General features: G+C 43.1%; 1 protein-coding gene across 3 annotated transcripts in view; it reads right to left on the bottom strand.

Moving 5' to 3' along the window:
• LOC137098079 (neuropilin-1a-like) overlaps positions 1-21,872 on the bottom strand; it is a 66,131-nt gene that overhangs the window by 30,607 nt on the left and 13,652 nt on the right. For all 3 annotated transcript variants that reach the window (XM_067473871.1, XM_067473870.1, XM_067473867.1), the window contains exons 3-6: positions 15,750-15,931; positions 9,173-9,400; positions 3,797-3,967; positions 113-279 (exon numbers count right to left, since the gene is read on the bottom strand). In XM_067473871.1, the coding sequence (XP_067329972.1) occupies positions 113-279; positions 3,797-3,967; positions 9,173-9,400; positions 15,750-15,931 (748 nt within the window). The remainder of the gene's footprint in view (positions 1-112; positions 280-3,796; positions 3,968-9,172; positions 9,401-15,749; positions 15,932-21,872) is intronic.

Below are 21,872 nucleotides of genomic sequence, written 5' to 3'. Positions count from 1 at the left end.
TAAGAAACGCTGTGACATCATTTGTCGCATGGGACTGTCCTAATGTGCTCTCACGCTTGTTACTGTACGGGCTTTTATAGAAGTGAAAAGAAAGAGAGGAAAGGTCACTGACCTGTATCCACTCCCTGATGGTGTCGTCTGAGGGAGTCCAGCCGTTCTCCTTGTAGTTGAGGCGAGAGCGCTCCGGGGACCAGTTGGAGTTGTATTGGGAGGAGGCGCTGATTTGCTCCGAGGAAATTTCTCCGGACTCCATGCCCAGTGGCTCCATACAAGCAAAATCTGCAAACACGGACAAAAGTGCATTAGCTTTAACAGCGACATCAGACCTGAAGCGCTTTGCAACGGAGTTACAAGAGCGATGTCGATTCCACTGCAGATATGTTTTAAAGTGAGGTAACAAGAGGTGATGAAAATGATCCTAACCGCCTCTGAACTATTTCACACATCATTAGCTAATGGCTGAATTTATGATTCTACTCCGGAGCCCGTTTTCTACCACAAACAGCTCAAGTTGAAGCCATAAATTTGACTGAGGCAGAAAAACAACAGCAGAGCAGTGTAATCAGAGGTGTGAATGTCCGTCCCTGCTCCCTGCTGTGGCACCGCAGAGTCACACAAGCTACAAATTCCTCGCTCAACGTGTCGGGAACTTTAACAATAACACTCCTCACATTTGAGAACCTAAACACAGGAAGAGTTTTACATCTTGGATAAACACAACAAAAATGTTTTTTGTTTTTTTTTTAAGTTCTGCAGGACTTAATTAATTCATAGATAATTTGATTAATCTGCCATGTTTTCAATCAGATCAAACAACTAGTAATGAGGATGACAGCAGCCTTATTCTGTCTGTACACACAGACACAGTGCAGCTGCCTTTGATTTGTAATATTTCTCCATATTTCCCTGAAGGCCAACACACTCCTCTGTCCTCTGCTCTTATGAAACATGTTCAAAACAGCATGTGGATAGACTCAAGAGTTTTTATCTCTGAGGAGGCAGCGTCCACTGTGTCACAGCAGGGGAGTTTGGGTGGGGGGGGTACGAAAGGAAACGTGTGTGTGTGTGTGTGTGTGTGTGTGTGTGTGTGTGTGTGTGGGAAGGCTGTGTGGAGACACAGGGTCTGGCAAACCAACACAAACACACTTACATCACAGGTTCCACAAATAAAGTCGGGGAGAGTTTTCTTGCGACATCAGCATAAATTGAGAAAGTTGGATTCGTGTTTGTTAACTTGACAGTTTTCAGGCCCAAACTTTTTCCGCACGTTGATTATTGGCCCAAAAACAAACTGCAGGCAGACAAGACAGTAAAAAAACCCTCCAGCTGCTGCATCAGTTCATGAAGTCTCTCACTTTGCCTCAGCTTCCACCTCCACAAACCTTCCTATTATTACTGTGACAAGGCCTCCACATAACCTCTCACAGCAGGCACGAGACAGAAACTCCAAGCCCCCGTCTACCTCTGTCTCCCCTTCCAAAAAGACAGACAGGACATAAACGAACGCCGATCAGCATCTCAGCTGGAGGCGGTTTGTGACGGCGAGAGCAGAATGACAGGATCTCAGGTTGTGTTTGCTCTGTGGCTGTTGGTAACAATCCTGCTTCGCTGGAAGTCCTTTCTGACAAAGTGTAACCAGACTATGGAGCCTGTCTGGCAGATGACTTCTTTGTTTTTCTTATTTCCTTTGGCTTTTTAGTGGTTTTTGATGACAATACTATGTATTTTTCAGCATTTACTTTTAGCTCATGTCTGTGGCTATTTAGCTTTAATTTAACCATTTCAGTTTCCATACGGCTGAAATCCAGCCATTTATCAATGGAAATGCTTAAGGTAAAGAGAAAAAACTATTTCCATCATTTATTGGATTTACATACAGTTATTTAACTTATTTATGATTTGTAAGTTACAGTCCAACATCTGATCATTAGAGTTAAAGAATTATACGGATTATGACTTTTTATTCGTGATTTTAACAGTTTGAACAGCACTTTAAGTTTATTCAGATGTTTAGCTTTGTGTTCAAATTCAGCTTTCCAGCTAACATTCAACAATTACTCACTGGCTGATCTGTGTGTGGACATTTGAACTTTTTCAATTCTATGGCAACCAGCTGCTGATGAGATCATAAGAAATCATTAAAAGCTCTAGAAAATGCTCTGCATGTGTGGGAACTTGGGTTGATCGGTCGTCACTGGCTATTTTGAGTGTGACAGTTCCATTGTCTGTTACACATTCATTGTAATTTATTGTAAGTATTCAAACAGATTAGTTGCCCTGTGTGAAGTTGGGATGTATAAATCGTCAGCTAAAGAACAATCCAAACATCACAATCCACTTATTTCAGGTCTTTTAATATCAATTTAAAAAAGGGAAATGGGGAATTTAGGTCCATTTTCCCCCCAAATGTCCATGTCAGCCACCGTGGGACCTTACGCAAACTCACCTCTGTGCACATTCCTAAACAGGGGTTGGGGTTAGCAGAGTGCAAGAGCCATACGGGGCTGCATAATTCAACTGGCTCAAGCTCCCAACTGAAGCCGACCGGTTTTAAAGAACATGTGCATATTAACAGACGTGCAACATGAACTGGATGTTAAAACTAAGAACAAGAATTGCTTCACCTTGTGATAACATTGACCAATCGCATTGTTTTGTACATGAGAAGATAAGAGAAGTAGGTCAAAATGAAGAAAATATGAGCTGCCTTTATCAGACCAGAATCACAGCCTAAGATGAGATAAGATTATATTTCCAATGTTGTGGAGCTAAATTCAGATCTGATATTTAGAGGCTACTGTTGGTTTTATCCTTTCCCTACATAACATAATGTTTTCTTATGTTCTAGAAACCGGGGAGTTTTTTCACAGCCCTAAAATCTACTAATAAGACACGGCAGTGTGCACGTTGCTTAGTCTTCAGTCATTTTGTTCACATTTATTCGGAACAAATGAACTGTCTCTTTAAATTAAAATCCCCAGCTAACTGCAGCAACAGCTGACGAATGGCTAAACTGAGTGACTCGCTGCAAACCAAACCAGAAGACAAATAAAGATTAAAGCTAAAACGCCAAACATTGATGAATGTTGTCACTTTTACATGAGGTGAAATTGAAGATCTCTGGGTTTTGCACGGACTGGAGTATCTTCCCGTGCTACGTATATCTTTTAGGGATTAAGCACTAACTCTATTAATTGAAACAGTCACAAACTGGTGTTTGAGGTCAATTTCCTGTGAGGCCACAGATCTGACTGGACAGTTGCAAGTATGGTACAGTTTAGGCAACAAATTCCCTCAAGTTAGAGAAAAAAATGTGAAATGTGAAAAAGCATGTGCTGTCTGAGAGAATTGTACCGAAATGTTCACTATCTGCATTTTGCCATTTATGTTACTCGTCACACATTCCAATTATGTTCACCACAAAGACTTGGCTTGGAAAATACGCTGCCATTTTTAAGGATGTACAAACATTTGAATATGAAATGAAACATGACTTCGTCAAGGTGCATTAGATCCAGACTTTCTTCCTTGGTAAGACACAAGCTGATTGTCTGGAGCAGCCATATGACTGATTTACCAGTGAAATACATTTTTTTCCCCCATTGTTTCAGTCCTCTGTTTTCCTGGCAGCAGGGAGGTCAGAGGTCAAAGATCACATGCGCAACAGCTCCAAGTTGAGCAATTTACAAATGAGTAAGAGCATTTTTTCAATCCTGCGTGAGGCACGTGACACAATAAACGAACCCTGGTTCTTGCTAACACTCGATGACACCTCCACCGTCCTCCAGCTGCTTACCCTCGACTTCGTGTCCCGGGGGGAAGCTGCGCTCGCGGATGGTGTAGTTGGCGGAGAATCCCTCTCTGGTGATGGCGTTATCAGTGGTGATGATCATAGACAGAATGCCGGTGTAGGAGACCACACGGCCCGGGGACGTCTGGCCGCAGTACCTGCCAATGTGGGGGCCCACTGAGGGGAGGGGGAGGGTGGAGAGGGAATAAGAGAGGTAGCCAGAAGGAGTAAAGGTGGAGGGATGAAGGCAGAAAGAAAAGGAGAAAATAACATCAGTTTCCTCACATATTAACTGCACTGAGCTTTTATTTTTCAAATTCTCTTTTCTTTGCCTCGCTGTGCTGGGAGATGAGCAGAAACACACAACTGTTTTACAACTGTCCTACTCTGTCCACACAGAACTCAAGACAAAAAATGTCCAGTTTTGGATTTGAAACAAGACAAACTGTCTTCAGTTTGGATCTCAAGGCATCAAAAGTGAGCAGCTGATCTCATCTCTCACCTCTCAGCACTGATGTGACACCTTTTGAAGCAGATATAAAGGTGAGTTTGCAGGTGGCAGAAACACTCATTTCCACGACATATTGAGTTGGCACCTATTATCCAAACACTATATATAAATACGGCAAAAAACAAGTGTTTCATCTCAAGACAGTGCAGTTAGTTTGTCAAATCTGTAGATCTGCTCATTTTTTCAGCTCCACCTTGTTAAACTACTAAATATTATTTATTAGAGTTGTAAAAACTGTAAATCCCTGAAACTAATTTACTACACTTAATGCAGCATTTCCATTCATTTCCTTACACTTAGATGAAGTGCACATTTCCTGTAAAGCTTTACATAATTTGGTGTCAATAATATGTAAAATTTTGTTTTGTTTTTCAAACTTCCATTGAAGCCCCAAATTATATTCATTTATTATTCATATCAAACTCATATCATATCCATTTGCTAAATTGGATGCTTCCCTGCAGACATTTTCCGTATTTCTGAATACACAGTGGACCTGTCTAGCAAATAATAACTAGAATTAATTGGAAGTGCACCAATTTAATTAGTCTGTGCCAAATTAGTTAGTTCTTCTATCCAGAAAATTAATAGGAAATTATTTAAAAATTACACAGCCATAAAATAAAGTGTTACCAAAATAATCAGCTGCACAACAAAAGACATCCAGTATGACACTGTATCAAAAAAGGAATATACATGTGGACAAATACAGCCAATAATTAGAGTTTTAAAATTCAACTCACATCATACAAATCACGTTAAACTAAAGCTGTGTTGGTTTCAAATCTTTACTGTGCAGCACACATTTCATTTGTAGAAGAAAATGTACAAATGTGAGTTCAAACTGCCTGGAGTTTTGCAAACTTTCTGAAGATTTATCTTTCACAAGAGCAGCCGCTGAGCTCTGTGACTCAAATGTAATGATAATAAAAAAAACGATGCTCTAACATCCACTGTAACAGCGTGATTTTCTTACAGGCTGCACACAGCAACAGACTGTCTCATGTCTAAACGCTGACGTCGCCGCCTGCCCACAGTTTGCTGCCCATTTCATCCTCCTCTTATCAGTGAGAAACAAAGCCCGGCTGTTGGTGCCTCCTGTTTGGTTGAGATATTATATCTGCAGCCTCTCGAGGACTCGAGGAGGGAATGTTGAGTCCAGAATGAAATTATACCTGTTACGGGAACATTTCCCTTCAACTCTGGAGGCTAAATAATGACAACAGCTCCAGTAATCTGCTGGATTATGTTTATCACTTCCAGTTTGAAGCAGCTAGGCCACGATCTGTGATGGATTTATAGAATGTTCTTGGATGTGAAATTGTTATAAGGCAGTTTGCTGTTGTTACAGGCGACGTCAACTCTCCACCGCTGTGTATTTGCTGTGTGTTTGGTTCGGTTGTCTTCTTGACAGCATTCTCCTAAATGTTGTCAAATTGTTGGAGAAATGTTCTCAAAGCTTCCTGACGAGCTTTTAGGGCCACAGTGGGAAACAGGGGCGCTGCACAGGAAAATTAAATTCCAGGTCTGGATGATGTTGCGGCGTTGTGTAACCTCTGCGACTCCCAGAATGACCTTCAGAACTTGGCCCTGTGCTTCTCAGGACCTGCACATGACTCCTAGATTTTACCCAACAGTTCTGTGGGTGTTCACCCTGAAAAAGGAGCCGCTGGAAACCCATTGGTAGGGATATTTAAGTAATCATGAACGCTGAAGATCATCGAGGATCGAGGATATGCACGGGGACCAGGAGGTGTCCTTCAATCAGCAGTGAACTTTCTGCATCTTAAATGGACACTGGATGTTTTTGCACACGGCTGGTGGCAAACTGCTCTACAAACCAAACAAGGTGTGTGAATGATGAGACATGGTGACGTTGATAAACCATTTGAGAGGCCGTAGACCACCTCAGCCAAATTCTATATGTTTGTTGCTTTTTAAACCTTTAAACTTATGACAGCTCGTTTGCTGTTCACTTCCTGCAGCAGTACCTCCACTTCAACTATGGAAGTTCTTCTCCTGTTGAGATTGCCACGTTCCACTGTCTTTACATTTTCATATCGACTACAATTCAGGCAGTTGCAAGTGGTTCATCATCGTAAGAACGGGTGTGAACCATTTCTGTACTCTATCATGAATCTAATGTTAATTTGTCTTAGCACTTTACTTAAGAGCAAAACCTCAGAAAGGTGAGGATGATTTCGGACACAAGGCTGAGATTTTCAGCATGAGGTGTGGCTGAAAGAGCTCCCTGCTTTCCTTGTTATCACCACCATCACGGTGCTGCTAGCTGCTGCTATCAGCAGCATAGATATGGGACAGTAGGTCTGTAATTCACCTACCAGAAAGCTTATTATAGGTTGTTGGTTGTTATCATGCAAAACCAAGTACTGAACCTTTGTTGTCATGGTTACAATAATAAATGTGCTAAAATTATGCACAAAAAAGAGGATGTTAAATTTAGGGATAGACTGTTCAAATGAAGTTATACCACTGAGCAACAGTTTCAAATAAGAGACGTCCTCCAGCCTACTGGCAGGTCTTCAGGCATCTACTGTCAGTAACTGACAAGGACCAGGCAGCAATTATTCACATTGCACATTGGGATTACAATTTTTAAACAATATGATCAAAGATTAAATCAAATTAAATATATTTTTAGGCTCATTTTTTTAGATTAGATTTGTCTTTTGAAGACTAAAATGCAAAAACAATGAGCCCTGCTGTGTTGGATTAACGTATTGTGCTCAAAAGAAATCATTCCCCTCTTTTTCAAAGAACTGATTTACAGCTCGAAACGACAGCGGCAGCAGCAGCAGTGCATGATGGGAATGTTTGATGTCAGTGTTAACACTGTAAAAACCATTTGATGGGATGAAAAAACTACACTCTGGTCTTCACCTGCTGCAGAGACGCTTTGTTATCTGCACCGACACACACGTTCGCTCTGCAAACACAGAGACTCAGACTTTGAGGCACTGCGCGCACACACACACACACACACACACACACACACACACACACACACACAGATCATCTGACAGGAAGAGCCCTGGCATGTTGTGTATGCTGGCACGGCTTTAAAGTGTATGTCAGTGTCTGTCTACCTGTGCCAGTCTTTGTGTCCCTCCTGTTCCCGCTTCAGTCTCCTCCCTGGCAATAACCAGGCAAAGCTTTGGGCACAGCAGCGAGTATTGTGGGCATCCTGGCAGCCTACTCAGGCCTGTCTGAGGTTTGCAGCTCTCACCATCCTCTCCACACTGTACGGCTAATTAGACAACAATGGAAGCTCAGAAACGCTGTTCAAATGAGGGGAGGAGTGTGAACGGAGGGTGGAGCAGGTTGCATCTACATCATTCAGGCTCAGAGCGGAGTTTCCAAATGTCGTTGGTGAGGGAACCATGAGCGAGCTGTGAAGGACTCACTGAGGCACCGTCAGTACGTACAGCCTACACATGTGCACAGGAGGTCAACTTACATGTAAATGACTGCAAGCTTTACATTTCTGGAACAAACTGGCCAAATCCTAATGAGCTTTAAAGCTGCTAGTAGGCAGATTCAAGCAAGCTGCTTCCCCATTTCCAGTCGTTACGCTAAGCCGAGCTAAGCACTTGCTGGCATTGGCTTCATATTCGCAAACAGACTTAAGAATGGTATCACCTTTATCATCTTTCGTTGTCGTGGAGCTCGAAATGAAAACTGTTGGAAAATGCCTGTGGTCCCCTGTTAAAGGGTGGGCTCACAATTGTTCATGGCTGCCCACGTAAAACAGGAACAGTCCTTGTTCCATGTAAAAGTGTATTTAAATGTGTATCTAAAGTAAAAACTAGGCTTATAGATCTTCCAAAGTTAAATTGCTGATAGTGTGAAATTCCCTCTTGGTGTTAGCATGTAGCATGTAGCATTGCAGCGGACGCACAGGGATAAAATGGGGGAATCGTGGACAAAAATCCAGCTCTTTCCCATTTGTCTTTATACCTCAACCCTGTCACCTGTTGTGAAAACCATGTTCCTGTGCAAACGTGAGCACAGCAGACCACAGATTGTGTTTAGTTGCAAAGAAACAAGAACAAGTTGAAAATATTCAGAAATATTTTAAAGAACTGTCAAATGGGACTTGTTGCTCCAGTTGATGTCCATTTCTGCTCCTTCCTGCTTCCACGTCTCCAACCGGCGTCTTCGTCAGCCTATTTTTCTTTCTCTGTCATTTCTCCTTCGGCTCCATTGCTCAATCCGAGCTCGTCCCACCTGCAGGGAAGCCATCCATCCATTGTTCTCCTCCCCTCCTCCCTCCTCCTCCTCCCATCCACCTCCGCACGTCTCTGCCTGTATCTCTGTTTTCTGTCAACATCTGCAGGGGGAAGCCAGCCCGAGCTCCTCTCATCCTTCTCTTCACCGCTTCGCAGCGCTGCATATATTTTCTCTCCTCAAACCCTTTTTCATCCTCGTCCTTTCCTCTGCATCACATTTCTCCTGCTCCAACACTCCACCTGTGGAGATTTCTCCATCGATTCTTCACACTTCCATTCGTGTTTTGGTTGACATTCCCTCTTTTCGTCAGTGTTTGGCAGTAGTGCACCCACAGTATGGGTTTTTCACTGGCCTGGTTTTTATTTATAAGGCTGAATATGTTAAAGGGATGAATAAAAGGAACACAGCTGATTAGATACTTCAGGTACAGATATTTAGCAGGTGAAATACCCTCTCGCTTGATTTTATATCATCATTTTACTTACTAGCCATTAGAATTTGTTTCTTAGACAAAGGCTTTGACTTTGAGTTGTAGCATCAGTCTCTTTTAGACTGACTACATATATTTCCTTTCCCAGACTTTCTCATGCTTCTCTGCCCGAGCTCAACCCCCTCCTCACCTGCAGGGAAGCCGTCCCAGATCTCCAGCCAGTCGTATCGGCAGAGGGCTCCCGGCGGCGGCGTGGTGTCAGGCTCCATGTCGAAACTGTCGAACTCCACCACGATTTCCCACATCTTGGGGGCGAAGATCATGAAGGTGCATTCCAGGTTGTTGGGGTACTTGTCGGGGAAGCCTGGTGTCTTGATGACCCCCTGGGGAGCTGAGAAGTTCCTGGAGCATTCTGGACCTGCAAGGAGAACAAACAAGGATGAGTTTTTTATAGAGTCAAAGTGTGTTTGGACAGAGTGATTGTCACTTGCACAGAGGTGTGGAGTCAGGGATTAGAGGTCAGCGGGGGGCCATAAAGCTAAACCTTTGTTCTTTGAGACTTCTCTGCTACTTTGAAACTGAAACAAACCACAGACCATTAATACAAACTAACTGCATTTAGCTTTATGAGGCTAATAATAATTTTCTTTTACTGCAGCAAACAAACACACACACACAAAGATGAATGTGGACATTTTAGAAATGCACATGTGAAATAAGTACTCAGCTATGTGGTTGTTTAGTAGCAGTGAACTCTAAAAAAGGCCAGTTTTATTTTTAATAAAAATAACTGACAGGATCCAGAACACGCTGATTTGAACCAAGTACCGAAGCCTTCAGTGAAGTTCCAGGCTCTGTTACTTATTCCAAAAACACAACCTTTGTTCTATTGACTAAGCTCATGTCATCCCATTTCAATCAGAGGAGCTCGGCTGTGATCGGTCTCCTCCCGTGTCGGAGCCGTCTCCGTCTGTGTTGTGACTGCGGTGGGTTTGGCTGGTATTTACTGACTGTCCCCAAATATCCGTTTACAGCAACAGATCATGGTCAGCAAACACGACGAGACACACAGACACAGTCACTAACACACAGACACAACCCAATTAGCAGTATACAGTCAAATATCATCTCTGGCTAAATCTTTGATTTACAGCAGTTATTGATGCCTTTCTGCTCTGATTTGTCATCTGTATATATTTAAATTAATATTTAATTTAACAGCGACACACTTTCTACCATGGTGCTGAATACAGTAAATAACATGTTTTATTGAGTTACAAGCAGAAAACCTCCACACATTCTCCCAGCTTGTATTTTACACCCTCTGACAATGATGCTCAGTGTAATTTATCACACTTTCATTCATGCATTTCTACATAACACCTTCCAGTGCTGTAATTGCAGCTGTGCTGTGTTTACATGTCTTCTCGTTCAGTCTTCATCTTAATGCTGTTTATTGCTGAGAATAACTGGATTATGAGAGAGCACAATCCTTCAGTCATTAACTTTATTATTTAAGTAAAAGCAGCTCTCGTGGTTTAACTTTTGTGATTTAATATGTTGATTGTACTGCATGGGATCCGGAGACTTTTCCATTAGGGGAACATTCTTTCCTCTAATGATCACATAATCTTACTTTATGTGCAGCATTTACTTCCTGTGTTGCTTTTAGGCTTTTCTCTGGTCAGAACAAAATGCCTTTGCCGTGATGGGTTTCTGTTCCCTTTCTCTAATTGTCTATGTGATGCTAACATATCATATTTTAGTGAATTTAGCCGTCAATGAATGTATTGTCTTTGCAACCCTTTTTACAAAGAAGTGGGGACGCTGTATAAAATGTACATAAGTAATTTAAAGGGCAGCCATTTTATATCTGAATAGTATTAAACTGCCATCGACCTTCCTCATATTTAGAATCTGTCTGTAGATGAATTGCCGGCTCTGATGACGTCATCTGGAGCAGCAGCTATAATTACAGGGAGCTATAATATGGGGAAAGCAGATGAGGCTTAATAACTAGAAGAATAAGAAGCAGTTAAAATGAGTGTCGCTGCCCTGTAGAATATTTGTATTGTAAATAATACAACACATCAAATGCTGACCCGGACAACATGAATTTGATTCTTTGGATGGTTTTATGTAACAATCTTGCAGTATAGTGGTAGAGAGCGCAGCTGAAATCATGTTTAGGACCTTTGCTCATGATGTTACACATACAGAGATACTTTTGCTAAAGTGGACAATTCACAGCCGCAGATAACGATGCCTGCACGGAACGTGCGATAAGACACAGCATGTGTGCTGCTCTCGATTGAAGGATAATAAGAAAAAAACCTTTTCAATGCAAAAACACCATGTGACATAGATGACCGCTGATGAAAGTATCAACGTGGCAGCTGTTAAGTCGCTGTCGTCTTTTGCACACAAGCTGTTTTCTTTACAGTCACATTCAGGATGCCACAACCGCTCATGTGTCAGCTGGCATCAGTCAACCCCGTGTGGAGTTCACACCTCGCTCGTCATGAGGCGACACCAGCGAGGTTATGGGACAGTGACGGATAGGAAGGCGGTGACATGAGGAGGGGACAGGGGTCGAGCGTCCCTCACAGGGATGGGTGTGTGTGAGTGCAGTGGGGGCGGGGGTTTCACATGTTGCCAGGCCAGATGTGACCAATCTGAACATGCCTGTAAACATGAATGCACACACACACACACACACACACACACACACACACACACACACCAGTGGACCCCCTTGCTGTTGACACAGGTGGTGCCATTAAAAGGGCAACATGATAAATGATGTATAAGAAAATGTGGAGAGGGATGAGGCGTCATTCCTGCTCAGCTGGCACACACTTTGAAATGTGTGTGTGTGTGTGTGTGTGCAGATGGGCTATTTGGGTTAAGCAATCGTTGAGGCTGTGTAGCTTAATATCAGGAGTTATTGTGATTTCAGGGCAAAAACTCTGGGAAGACAAAACTGCATCATTTTCTTTTCCCAGAAGAAGAGAAGTGAGAACTGAACCTCATTGGCCACCGCATCATTTTTTCAGCCCGACACGAGCTGATTCACGTTAGTGCGTCGTGGATGAAGGCAACACAGCCTGCTCTAATGTGAGCGGAAGATAAGCAAGCAAACCTCTGGGAAGCAGGAAAAACCTGTAGTTCTCTCACAAATCACGGCGCTAACAAAACAAGCTGTAGCTGAAATCAAGCAGTGAGGTCCTGTGAAAATCCAGAGGAAAAAATACAGATTTTTGCCTTTGTTTATAGCTGAACTGAAACTATTCAGTTTGTTGTTTAAAACCTTATCCGGACATCAAACCTCAAACTGTTTTGAATGAATCTTATCTGATTTCAAATGTCCCGAATGTCTAAGTGTCTTTCCCGTAGAAAGAGACTGTGAATTGATCTCTGTTATGCAAGTGCATACTTTTCTCAAACACACTACAATGCTCTCATCAGATCATCGGTTGCTCAATCGTTTGGTTTCTTTAATCTTTTTTTCCCTCAGCAATCCCTCCATCAGCTGCGGTTTAAAACACCGCACAAACGTGCTCCTGGTCTGAAAAGCTGTGGTAAGAACAGAGTTCATCATTTTGTGTCTGTTTGGCTTCTCTGTTATTGTCGTCCTCATTCTGTGTCTGTTTTCTGCCATTATTGAACAGCATGTGGTCATTATATGTCTTATTACGTCTTATTTGTAGGTCAGCGAAGGGTTATTTTGGTTCTTTCTGGCATTTCATCGTGTATCTTCGTTTGGTCATTGTTTCCGTCTGAGGTCTTATTTTGTCTCTTTCTGGTTGTCATGGATCCCTTTGTGGTCATTTTACGTCTCTTAAGTGAGCTGTGTGACTTTCAAACAAGAGTTATTAACACTCACTCACACAGAGCCAGGAGCGTCCTGACCCGTCGGGCCTTTGCCTCGGATACTTTCCATTTTATTGTTGGAGGCATCAAAGTGAAAAAAGCACCGCAGAGACGGGGACAGAGTCTCCAATGAGTGTGGAGCCTGTTTGTAGCCATAGCAGTGGCTCCATTTAGCAGTGACTTTCAATATGCTGCTCCGTCTGTAATGGATTTTAAATGTGGCGAGAAGATAGGTGGAAAGCCGGCAGGGGGATTACCTGAGTGAGTACAAGTGCTGTTTTTAACTTGTTAGAGGGTGGAGGCCCCGAATTCAGGCTAACACACACACACACACACACACACACACACACACACACACACACACACGCTGTCCTAGTTTCCGAGCCCCTGTTCTATGTCAGAGCATCCATCTCATCTGCAGGTCACCCCTGTTGCCTCCAAGGACAAACAGCCCATTAGCTAAATGAGCCTGGGGTCCCGTCCACCTGTCTGTTGTACACGCACCAACACTCGTGTTTCTCTATAGTTGTGAGGACGTTTATTCACGTAATACATTCGTACCCTCACCTTAAAAATCACAACTAAGTGCCCGACCTTTAATGTGCCTCTGATCTTAAACCTCAAAATGCCCCTCGAAGCACCGTGCGTTAAATGTCCTCCCAACATTTGTACGGAAAATTCCCAGCTTGCACTGAAGCATCCACCCTGCAGAGAGGAGACCAAGGCCAGATGTGTTCAACAAGAGAAAAAAAGGGAAAGGGTTGGGTTTTTTTGGACAAACACAAGGAGGGACAGCAGAGACATGACGAGACATCCACACCTGACATCCCTGCGGAATCAGACCAGCAGGCCTGACAACACACGATGATCACTCATGTTTTTTATTCACAAAATGAATCGACACCACAGAGTTCCAGCAGATTTGCTACGAAGTATCTCGGCTCAGTCTCAGCTCGCATTGACTTTAGTAGCTGCTGTGCAAGATTTGATCCTCACTATGCACTAACTGCACCCTCTCCAGCTTGAACAAATCCCTGTGAATTCTACGTGACCTTAAATATTTTGTCCAAATTACTACAACTTGCTGGAATTATGGGGATGATGACGTGACTGAAAGCTGCAGAAGCTTGTGGTGAAGGTTTTAAAGTAAAAAATAAATAAAATCACAGAGACACAGCAGACAGACGCTAAAAGCATGTTTCAATCGATCCCAACTTTTAATCTTAGCTCTAGCTTTGCAGATAACTTTGGATTACGATTCCGTTTCTTTGGACAATCTATCGGCACCGACACTACTCTTGATGTGCTAGAACTTGCTTCTTTTGTAACAAATGGATTTATGTGTTATCAGTGCCAATTTATGACATTTTGACACACCCTCAAAATCAGCCTACCTTTAAATTCCCATTCAGCGCCATCACCGGCGTCTATTTCAGCTAGAAAACAATGTGAAGTTCTACTTTTTCTGAAAAGTAATGGGAAGGTGACCCTGACACTTGGAGTCGATGAATCCCCATTGTATCTTTTTTATTAGAAAGATCAAATATAAATCATCAGACATCTTTGTGGAAGCTACATCTTTAAAAAAGAAAAAACCTAAATGAAAAATGTTCTGGAGGTCCTTCTGAGCTGATACTCTGCCGACCTACTTTTAAAGATTTATTACACTGACTTTCTAATAACATCCTGTCATTCATCAGTCACGGCTCAACTCTGTGCCCTGGAATTAAAGTCGATACAAGCAGATTTGAAAGTTTTGTTATGAGAAGGGAGAAGAGACGCGTCTGAGAACAGAGACGGTGCAGAAAGTTAAAGAGCTCTAGTGTAATTCGGGCCCTTAACCCAGCTCCTATTACTGCCTTACTCCTCATTCAAGTACAAAGGAGCAATTGCATATCTATTTTTCATAGTACAGTGCAGGACCATTCAACATAACTCCACCCGGGGCTTGTTATTCTTGGATCATGTGATTCTGTGACTGGTTAATGATCTCGGGGGGTGAAAGAAAACAAAGGGATCTCAGGTACTGTAAACGCATGTTCCCCTTCCTTATCTGATTTATCTCAGCTCCCCATTGATGGAATCTGAAGTGCTCACTGGAGGCTTGTCTCTTTGGCGTCTGCTCAAGTGGACCCAGGAGGGAAGAGCAAATACAGATGTAGGACACAGGACCGAGGTTCCTTCCTCGGCAGCCAGTGTTTGTGTAGGTCTATCCTGCCAGCATCCTGCCCCATCTGGAATTCTGGGTCTTGGAGTTTATTTGTCCTGCAGCTCAGGGGTCAGTGTAGCCGAGGTTCAAGCTCTGTTTGCATAACCTTGGACAACATTGTGAAAAACATTTGCTATATGCTCTGAAAGGTTATTTTTGGATGCTGGGTGCTGGTTTTGTCAAACAGCTATGAAAACAAACGTGAGCATTTTATTATCTTTTATCTTAGTTAAAGGACCATTCTGGGGTTTTTAACCACCATTCTATCAATTACAGGAACATTAAAACTGCCAAACCTATTGAAGATATCTGGGAACACAAATCTCTTTTCTATCGCAATGTGGTACCACAGATAAGAAAAGTTGGCACATAGTGATGCAACCTTTTAACAAGAGCTGGAAATGAGGAAAAGTGGGAACAATCAAGATTCACTTCTGGCCAAAGATGATGCAGCAGTTCTTGGTAAAATCCTTAAGAAAGAATAGAACTATTAGCCACAGGTTTAAGTATGAAATCTGAACTTTCTTTCAGCACAATGGGCCAAAAATATGTGAGGGATAGTAAGGAGACTATGATCCAAAAGTCAGACACAGTCCTGCTGTAACTTACTACATCTGAATTTAAATTGGCCGTTTCCCATGAGGCTTCATCCCCCCCACATACACACACACACACAGTTACACACCTGTTTTTAGGACCTCATATCGAACAGAGAATCCTGCCCCGTGGGTCTCGTAGTCTGAGACGAATTTGATGAGGAGCAGGTTTCCGGTGGAGATGATCGGAGATGGTGCAATTTTACCGCAAAACTTCCCCAACATGGGAGAAAGCTCGTCGCCGCCGTTGTAGACTTCCACATAGTCGTACCTGCAGGAAAAGAGAGGAGAGGCAGGTTCAGGGTTGTGTTGCTGCAAAGCCGTTTGTGCCCATGTTTTATATAAATGAGCTAATCATAATTCAACTGCACTTTAAGAGATGTCCAGCAGTTAAATGAGCAGTGCTGCTTGTTCATGTTCGTTTACGATGTTTTATGACGACCCGCCTGAGTACAGTGTGCATGCATCTGTGATATTCAGCCTAAATCATCCTTCCATATCTTCCAGGATGAAGAAGTGCATCAGTTTTTCTATGATTAGCAATAACAGAACTCAAAGTATTCTCTCACTTTTTAATTAGGGTTTACAAGACAAATGCAGCACAAAGGGGGAGGGAGTTAATGAATGTTAATACCAGTTATGGATAATGTGAGATAAAGCCTTTTGGAGCCTGGCCCACACAAGCTTGGTTGCACAGATATCGCACTAAACAAATCTGTCTCTAGACTCCACTGATGTACGATGCAAAATGATTCGGAGTTTCCCCAAACACCAATCCAGCAAGCTGAGTGGGTTTGTTTGCAGTGTTTTGTCTTCTTGGTGGGATATTTTATGCTGCTAAGGGGACCCCACATAAGGACAGCTGTCTCAACCGAATGATGGAGCTTTTCTACGCTGGAGCAGCAAATTTAAGTCGGTTCTCAGAGGCGGCTGCTGTACACAAAAACTCAATGCATGTTGGTGGAACGTCTACCTTCCTTTACTCATTGAAAAGAATTCTTATTATATAATATCGTATTATATCACAGTGACACAGACAGCTTGTGGGATTTATGGGACATTTAAACTTCATGAAAATATCCAAGTGAAAATGACTTTGTGTGCATGTTTTTGTTGACAGCAAAAAAAAAGCGAAACACATTTTAGTAATTGCTGTGTGAACTGACCACGGGAGTCTGAGATTGGACGGCAGCAGCTCAGGCACAGAGAGAGAGATAGAAAGAGCGAGAGAGGCTGAGGAACACATGGCAGCGTGAAGCGATGGGAAGCTCCGGATCCCACCGAGCACACTGAAAGTCTTCATCCGTCTGCGCTGTCGGTGTGGACCTCCCACCTCCACTGCGGCACCTCATCCTTTACCGGTCGACACCCCTCTGTCCACCCACCGCTGTCTGCTTCTCAGCATCTCCAGTGTGTGTGTGTGTGTGTGTGTGTGTGTGTGTGAGTAAATGTGTGCACTTGTCCTGTTACTGTGTTACTGTGTGTACCTGTTCAGAAAAGTGTCTCAGAAAATGAGTGTAACTGCATTTGTAAGCACAAGACTAATTCAGTGTGTAGGTAAGAATCTAACTTAGTGTGCTAATAACTTATGTATCACCCATTCAGCAACAGAATCCCCACAACTCGTTGGATGTGTAAGATCTGTGATGCCACTCTCAGATTGTTTTTGACTTCAGAAACAACAGCTGTCTCAGGAACAGCTCCTAAATGAACCTTGAGTCCTGTCTTTTACTGTAAATAAAGCTGTGGCGCCTGGAACCGATCCGGAAAAACCTGAAGTGTCTCAGCTTCCAGTTTTTGAACTGCACTAGAAGGAAAAGACGAGAAACTAAAGTGTTCCTGACCGTGGAGCTGAAAGATCGATGCATATGTCATTTGCTCTGCTGTGTTACAAACCCTCAGAAGGCCTGAGGTACAGATGTGACATCCAGCAGCCGCAGAGTTTGATGTAAAAGGCAAAATCAAAGGTGACTTCCAGCTTTTGGAATCAAAAGGCAAAAATCTACCTTCATGAGGTGCTGTGTGTGCTGATGATCCGGATAATTCTGCAAAATGTAGGAAATAAATGAATAGCAGCAGCTGACAACGCCGAGTCAGGAAAATGACTTTAAACCAATTAGCACTACATAATTCCTGTTTATGTACATTATGTTACAAAGGTCAACACCAGGTCTGTGTGGACATCTGTTCCTGACCGAATAAATAACAAACCCACTTGTATGTAAACTATTTATGAGCTGCAGTCATTTCCATTAGACACATTAGTGTAACTTGTCATGTGCAGTCACACATCTCAGACTTGTTTGATATTATGAAGATTGGACTGTAAATTATAGATTCCTCTGAATTTGAGGACCTAAAAACTGAGCGGAAAATAAGCAGAAGACGTTGCTATGCTGTCGGACAAACCCAGAAACCTGTAATACGGTAGAACAAGGTGAATTCCTCCTTACAGTGAGCTGTGGAAGCAGCTGCGTCTGCTTAGCATGTAAAGTAATGATGAAAAGAGAATAGTAGAACGTCAGAGCTGAGTTCCCGTATCAGTGTGCTCCTTCAGCAAGACAGAACATCCATACCGGCTCTCTGTGTGCTCTGAAGCAGTGTCTGACCTTTGCCCTCTCTGACGGGAGAACACAAAGTTTCCCAAAGGAAGCTGCAGAGAGAATGAATATATTCTCTCAGCGTGTGAGCTGTAGACACTCTCAGGTAAGAGTGTGTGTAATCACAGGAATGTATGTCTAACAAGACCCTTTCTTTTTGAAATACACTCTCAGAAAAGGGCCCCGATGACCCGCCCAGATAGATAGTCGTGCTCGGCTTCATGGGTTTTCTGCAGCCGCACCAGAAAAGATGACTTGCTTTACGGCTAACATTAGCATGCAAACAGAAAGGTGCAGCTTTTGTCACATGTTAGCAGGCTACTATCAACATGGGACATGCTGTTTTTCTGCGCGTCCGCAGACGTAGCACCAGAGCATGAAACAGCTGACTGTCCCTACATTTACGCCGTTAACGTCGTCATAATCAACATAACATCCAGTGAAAACGTGAAATGTTAAAAGAGATGAATAAATGGCACAAAGTAGTCGAAGTTATTCCCAGACAAGTCTGCAGAGCTGACAGCTCAGGACATAAGCAGTGTTTCATTGCATTTTCTTACACAATCTGTTCCGTCTCTGATTTTTCTCTCTCTCTCTCCATGTGTTGTCTTTACATGCCCGATGAGAAATGGACTTAAGGGCCACTTGTAACGGCTTAGTGCCGGCGGCGATGTTTAGGTGATGGCATTTTTATTCATAGCATCAAACTTCCGCCTCACTGCCATCCCTTACTCCACCCTGCCATGTCTTACACACTTATAAAATAAGAGCCACAGGGAGTGATGGAGAGAAGCTGTGTGTGTGTGTGTGTGTGTGTCTTTCTGCCTTCATGCAGATGGCTACACTCACTCACTGACTGCAGCCAGTCCTGGAGGCAGTCGGTGTTTACAGAGACAGGCCGTTTAATGAAGTGGCTCTGTCTATTCACACTCTAGTTAAGCAGAGTGTCTCAGTCTGCAGCCCTGCAGCCTCCTCTCCATCCCTTCACATCACTCATTAACCACACGGGCTAGTCGTGCCCTCCAAAGGCAGCTGTCCGTAGCAAATGCCTTGCTCAAGGGCAAACTGGTTGCCGGTCCATCTGGGGGTCCAACAGCAGATGTTTAAATGAACGTTTTTTTGCTATTAGCTGGGACTCTTCCCTAAAGTGATGCTGCAAACCGTGCACTAAATGTGGAGCTTAATCTGGTTAAACCAGAAATCTGGAACAATTCATCATAAGAGTTGTGCAGGTTTTCAAAAATATTATTACTATTAATATTAAAGCACCAAATTCACTTGCTGCATGAAAGTTTTTTATTTTTTCAAAAAAGAATTGGAAGTGATTACAATATGATTATGTCCTGGTTGTTTTTACACACTTAAGTTGAGCAGAAGCTCTCAAGCCCTCGGACTTCTTAAAAATGCACACACACACACATATAGGTCATGATCTCAGTTGGACCATTTTCTACCCTGACTTTTTGCCTCCAAGGCTACAATGACAGTCTAGTTGGTGGAATTTGTTTTGACCAAATGCATTTCAACAGGAAGTTCCACAGACAGTGCTTGGGGGTGAAAGCTGTGGAGGAGACGTGATACGTGTCTCCTCCACGTTTTGATTGAAAAAATTGTTCTGAGTCACTGGTGAAAAGGTGACACACTGTATATGTGTTGTTATTCTTGTCTAGTTGCCAAAATGTAACATAAATCAAGGACAAGGGCACAAAAATTCTGTCCAGTATTATTCACTAGGAAGAGAGAAAACGTGGGGGGTTTGTCTCAGATAAGGCAAAGACACAAGAGAAACGTGTTCACACATAGAAATAAATCTAAATACAGAGACAAGCCAATAAAAATCCAATTATTGTGTTACAGTGTAAACCACACTTGCCACCGACAGCGTGGACAAGTTTACAACAAATGGGAATGTGGAAGATAAAACTATATGAAATTAGTAAATTTCACACAGCTCCACATTCCTTCCCGAGCTACCGGAGGACCGAGCTCCGGGGAGACTCTCTCGCCCAGGTCCTACGGCTCATTAACACGCTCTGGCTGTTGTACTGTGCTGCCACACGCATCTGGAAGGTATCACAGGAGCCTTCATGGGCTGAAGTTTGAGCTGGTATAAACTCACCTCCCGCGGAGCGAAGCCAACGCTGGGAATGACTCAGTGTTTCTGCAGAGCAGCATCACGCCACCTCTTTCCCTCTGTTGTTCATTTATTCCATCCGGGAGTCTCTCCACCACCTCCACACACTAACATTCTTCCAGGCCTTTACACTTCTCTATAAACCACGTGCATTCGAGGGAAATAATCCCACGTTGAACCCAGCAAACCAACTTTTCAGGTGCTAAAGTTTGATCACATACTGCAGTTCGATCCGCTTTTTCGTGCTTTTTGTAGTGATTTTCCTTCATTTTCAAGATTGGCTTTCAACAGCCACAGGAACAGACGCGAACGTGTTGCACTCAGCTGCCGACAGAGTGATGGTGCTAACAAAGTGCAACAAGTGGCTGAAATACACATGTGAAAACAGGAACCCGCAGCAAATGAAAACAGGTGACACAAACCCAGGAAACAGCGTTTATCAGCTGCAGGTTTGATGCTTTTCTTGACACTTTGCTTGGATATTCACGTGCACATTTCTGCGCGTTTTGCTCATTACAGTCAAACTTGGCCCTTAAATAAAACGTCTGACATATTTCAACTTGGCATATTTCCTATAAATATGGCCTTTGTGCCAACTTTGCACTCACCACTGCTGATGAAGACATTGGAGGAGAAAAGGCCAGTTCTGTGACCCTCTTACAGTTTTTCAAATAAACTGGAATTTAACACGAATCATTTCACACACTTGGATCTCAGTCTGACCAGAGTAAACACAGCGAGTAGCCCCTTGGAATGGTTTTTACGGCCGACCACATAACGATTTACACCTGGATCTTTTAGACTTGTTGGCGGTTCAACGTGAAAAACAATCAGTTCTTCAGTGTTTTCATATTCAGCGTCGCTGGGCCAAACTTCTGTCGATGCCAGTAAACCGCTGAAAGCCCCTCTTATAGGTCAGCGAATTTTACATACAAAATAAACTCTAACTGAGGTTTGGACTAAACCTATGCAGAAAATGAAGTTAAGCTGTTAGCATAGCTGTCCTCGGTGCACTGCTCTCAGCTTACAACACACATGCTCAGTCACACAGTCTTATCACATAGGAGGACGTTCCCCTGACGTTCAGATCCCCTGGAGACTCCACGTAAACGTTTACTATAACCACTACATGCCCAACCCCAACCCAAAGGTCTTAACCCTTCAGCTGAAAGGTCAGAACCCGCCTTGTGACTGCAGTGGGAATGTGAGTTTCCACAGTGTACGTAGTACCAGGCCCTGCACATACAGGAGGAGAAGCTGTGGGCCACAACTCTCCGATTCTCTGATAGAGGAGTGGTTACAGAGTTTTAGTGCCAAAAACTCAGAGCAGTTGTTCTGTTTGCCAGGAGGCTACAGATGGCACATGTGTGTGTGTGTGTGTGTGTGTGTTGTATCAGACGCCACCCACCATCCCACAATCACCCACCCACCCACACACCAGTCTATCCCTCCTCATCCACCAAAAGAAAGAAAAAAAA

Source organism: Channa argus, chromosome 14 (assembly GCF_033026475.1).
Source record: "Channa argus isolate prfri chromosome 14, Channa argus male v1.0, whole genome shotgun sequence".
Lineage (NCBI taxonomy): Eukaryota > Metazoa > Chordata > Actinopteri > Anabantiformes > Channidae > Channa > Channa argus.
Note: the sequence above shows the minus strand (reverse complement) of the source record. Positions and strands in the feature narration are given on the sequence as shown.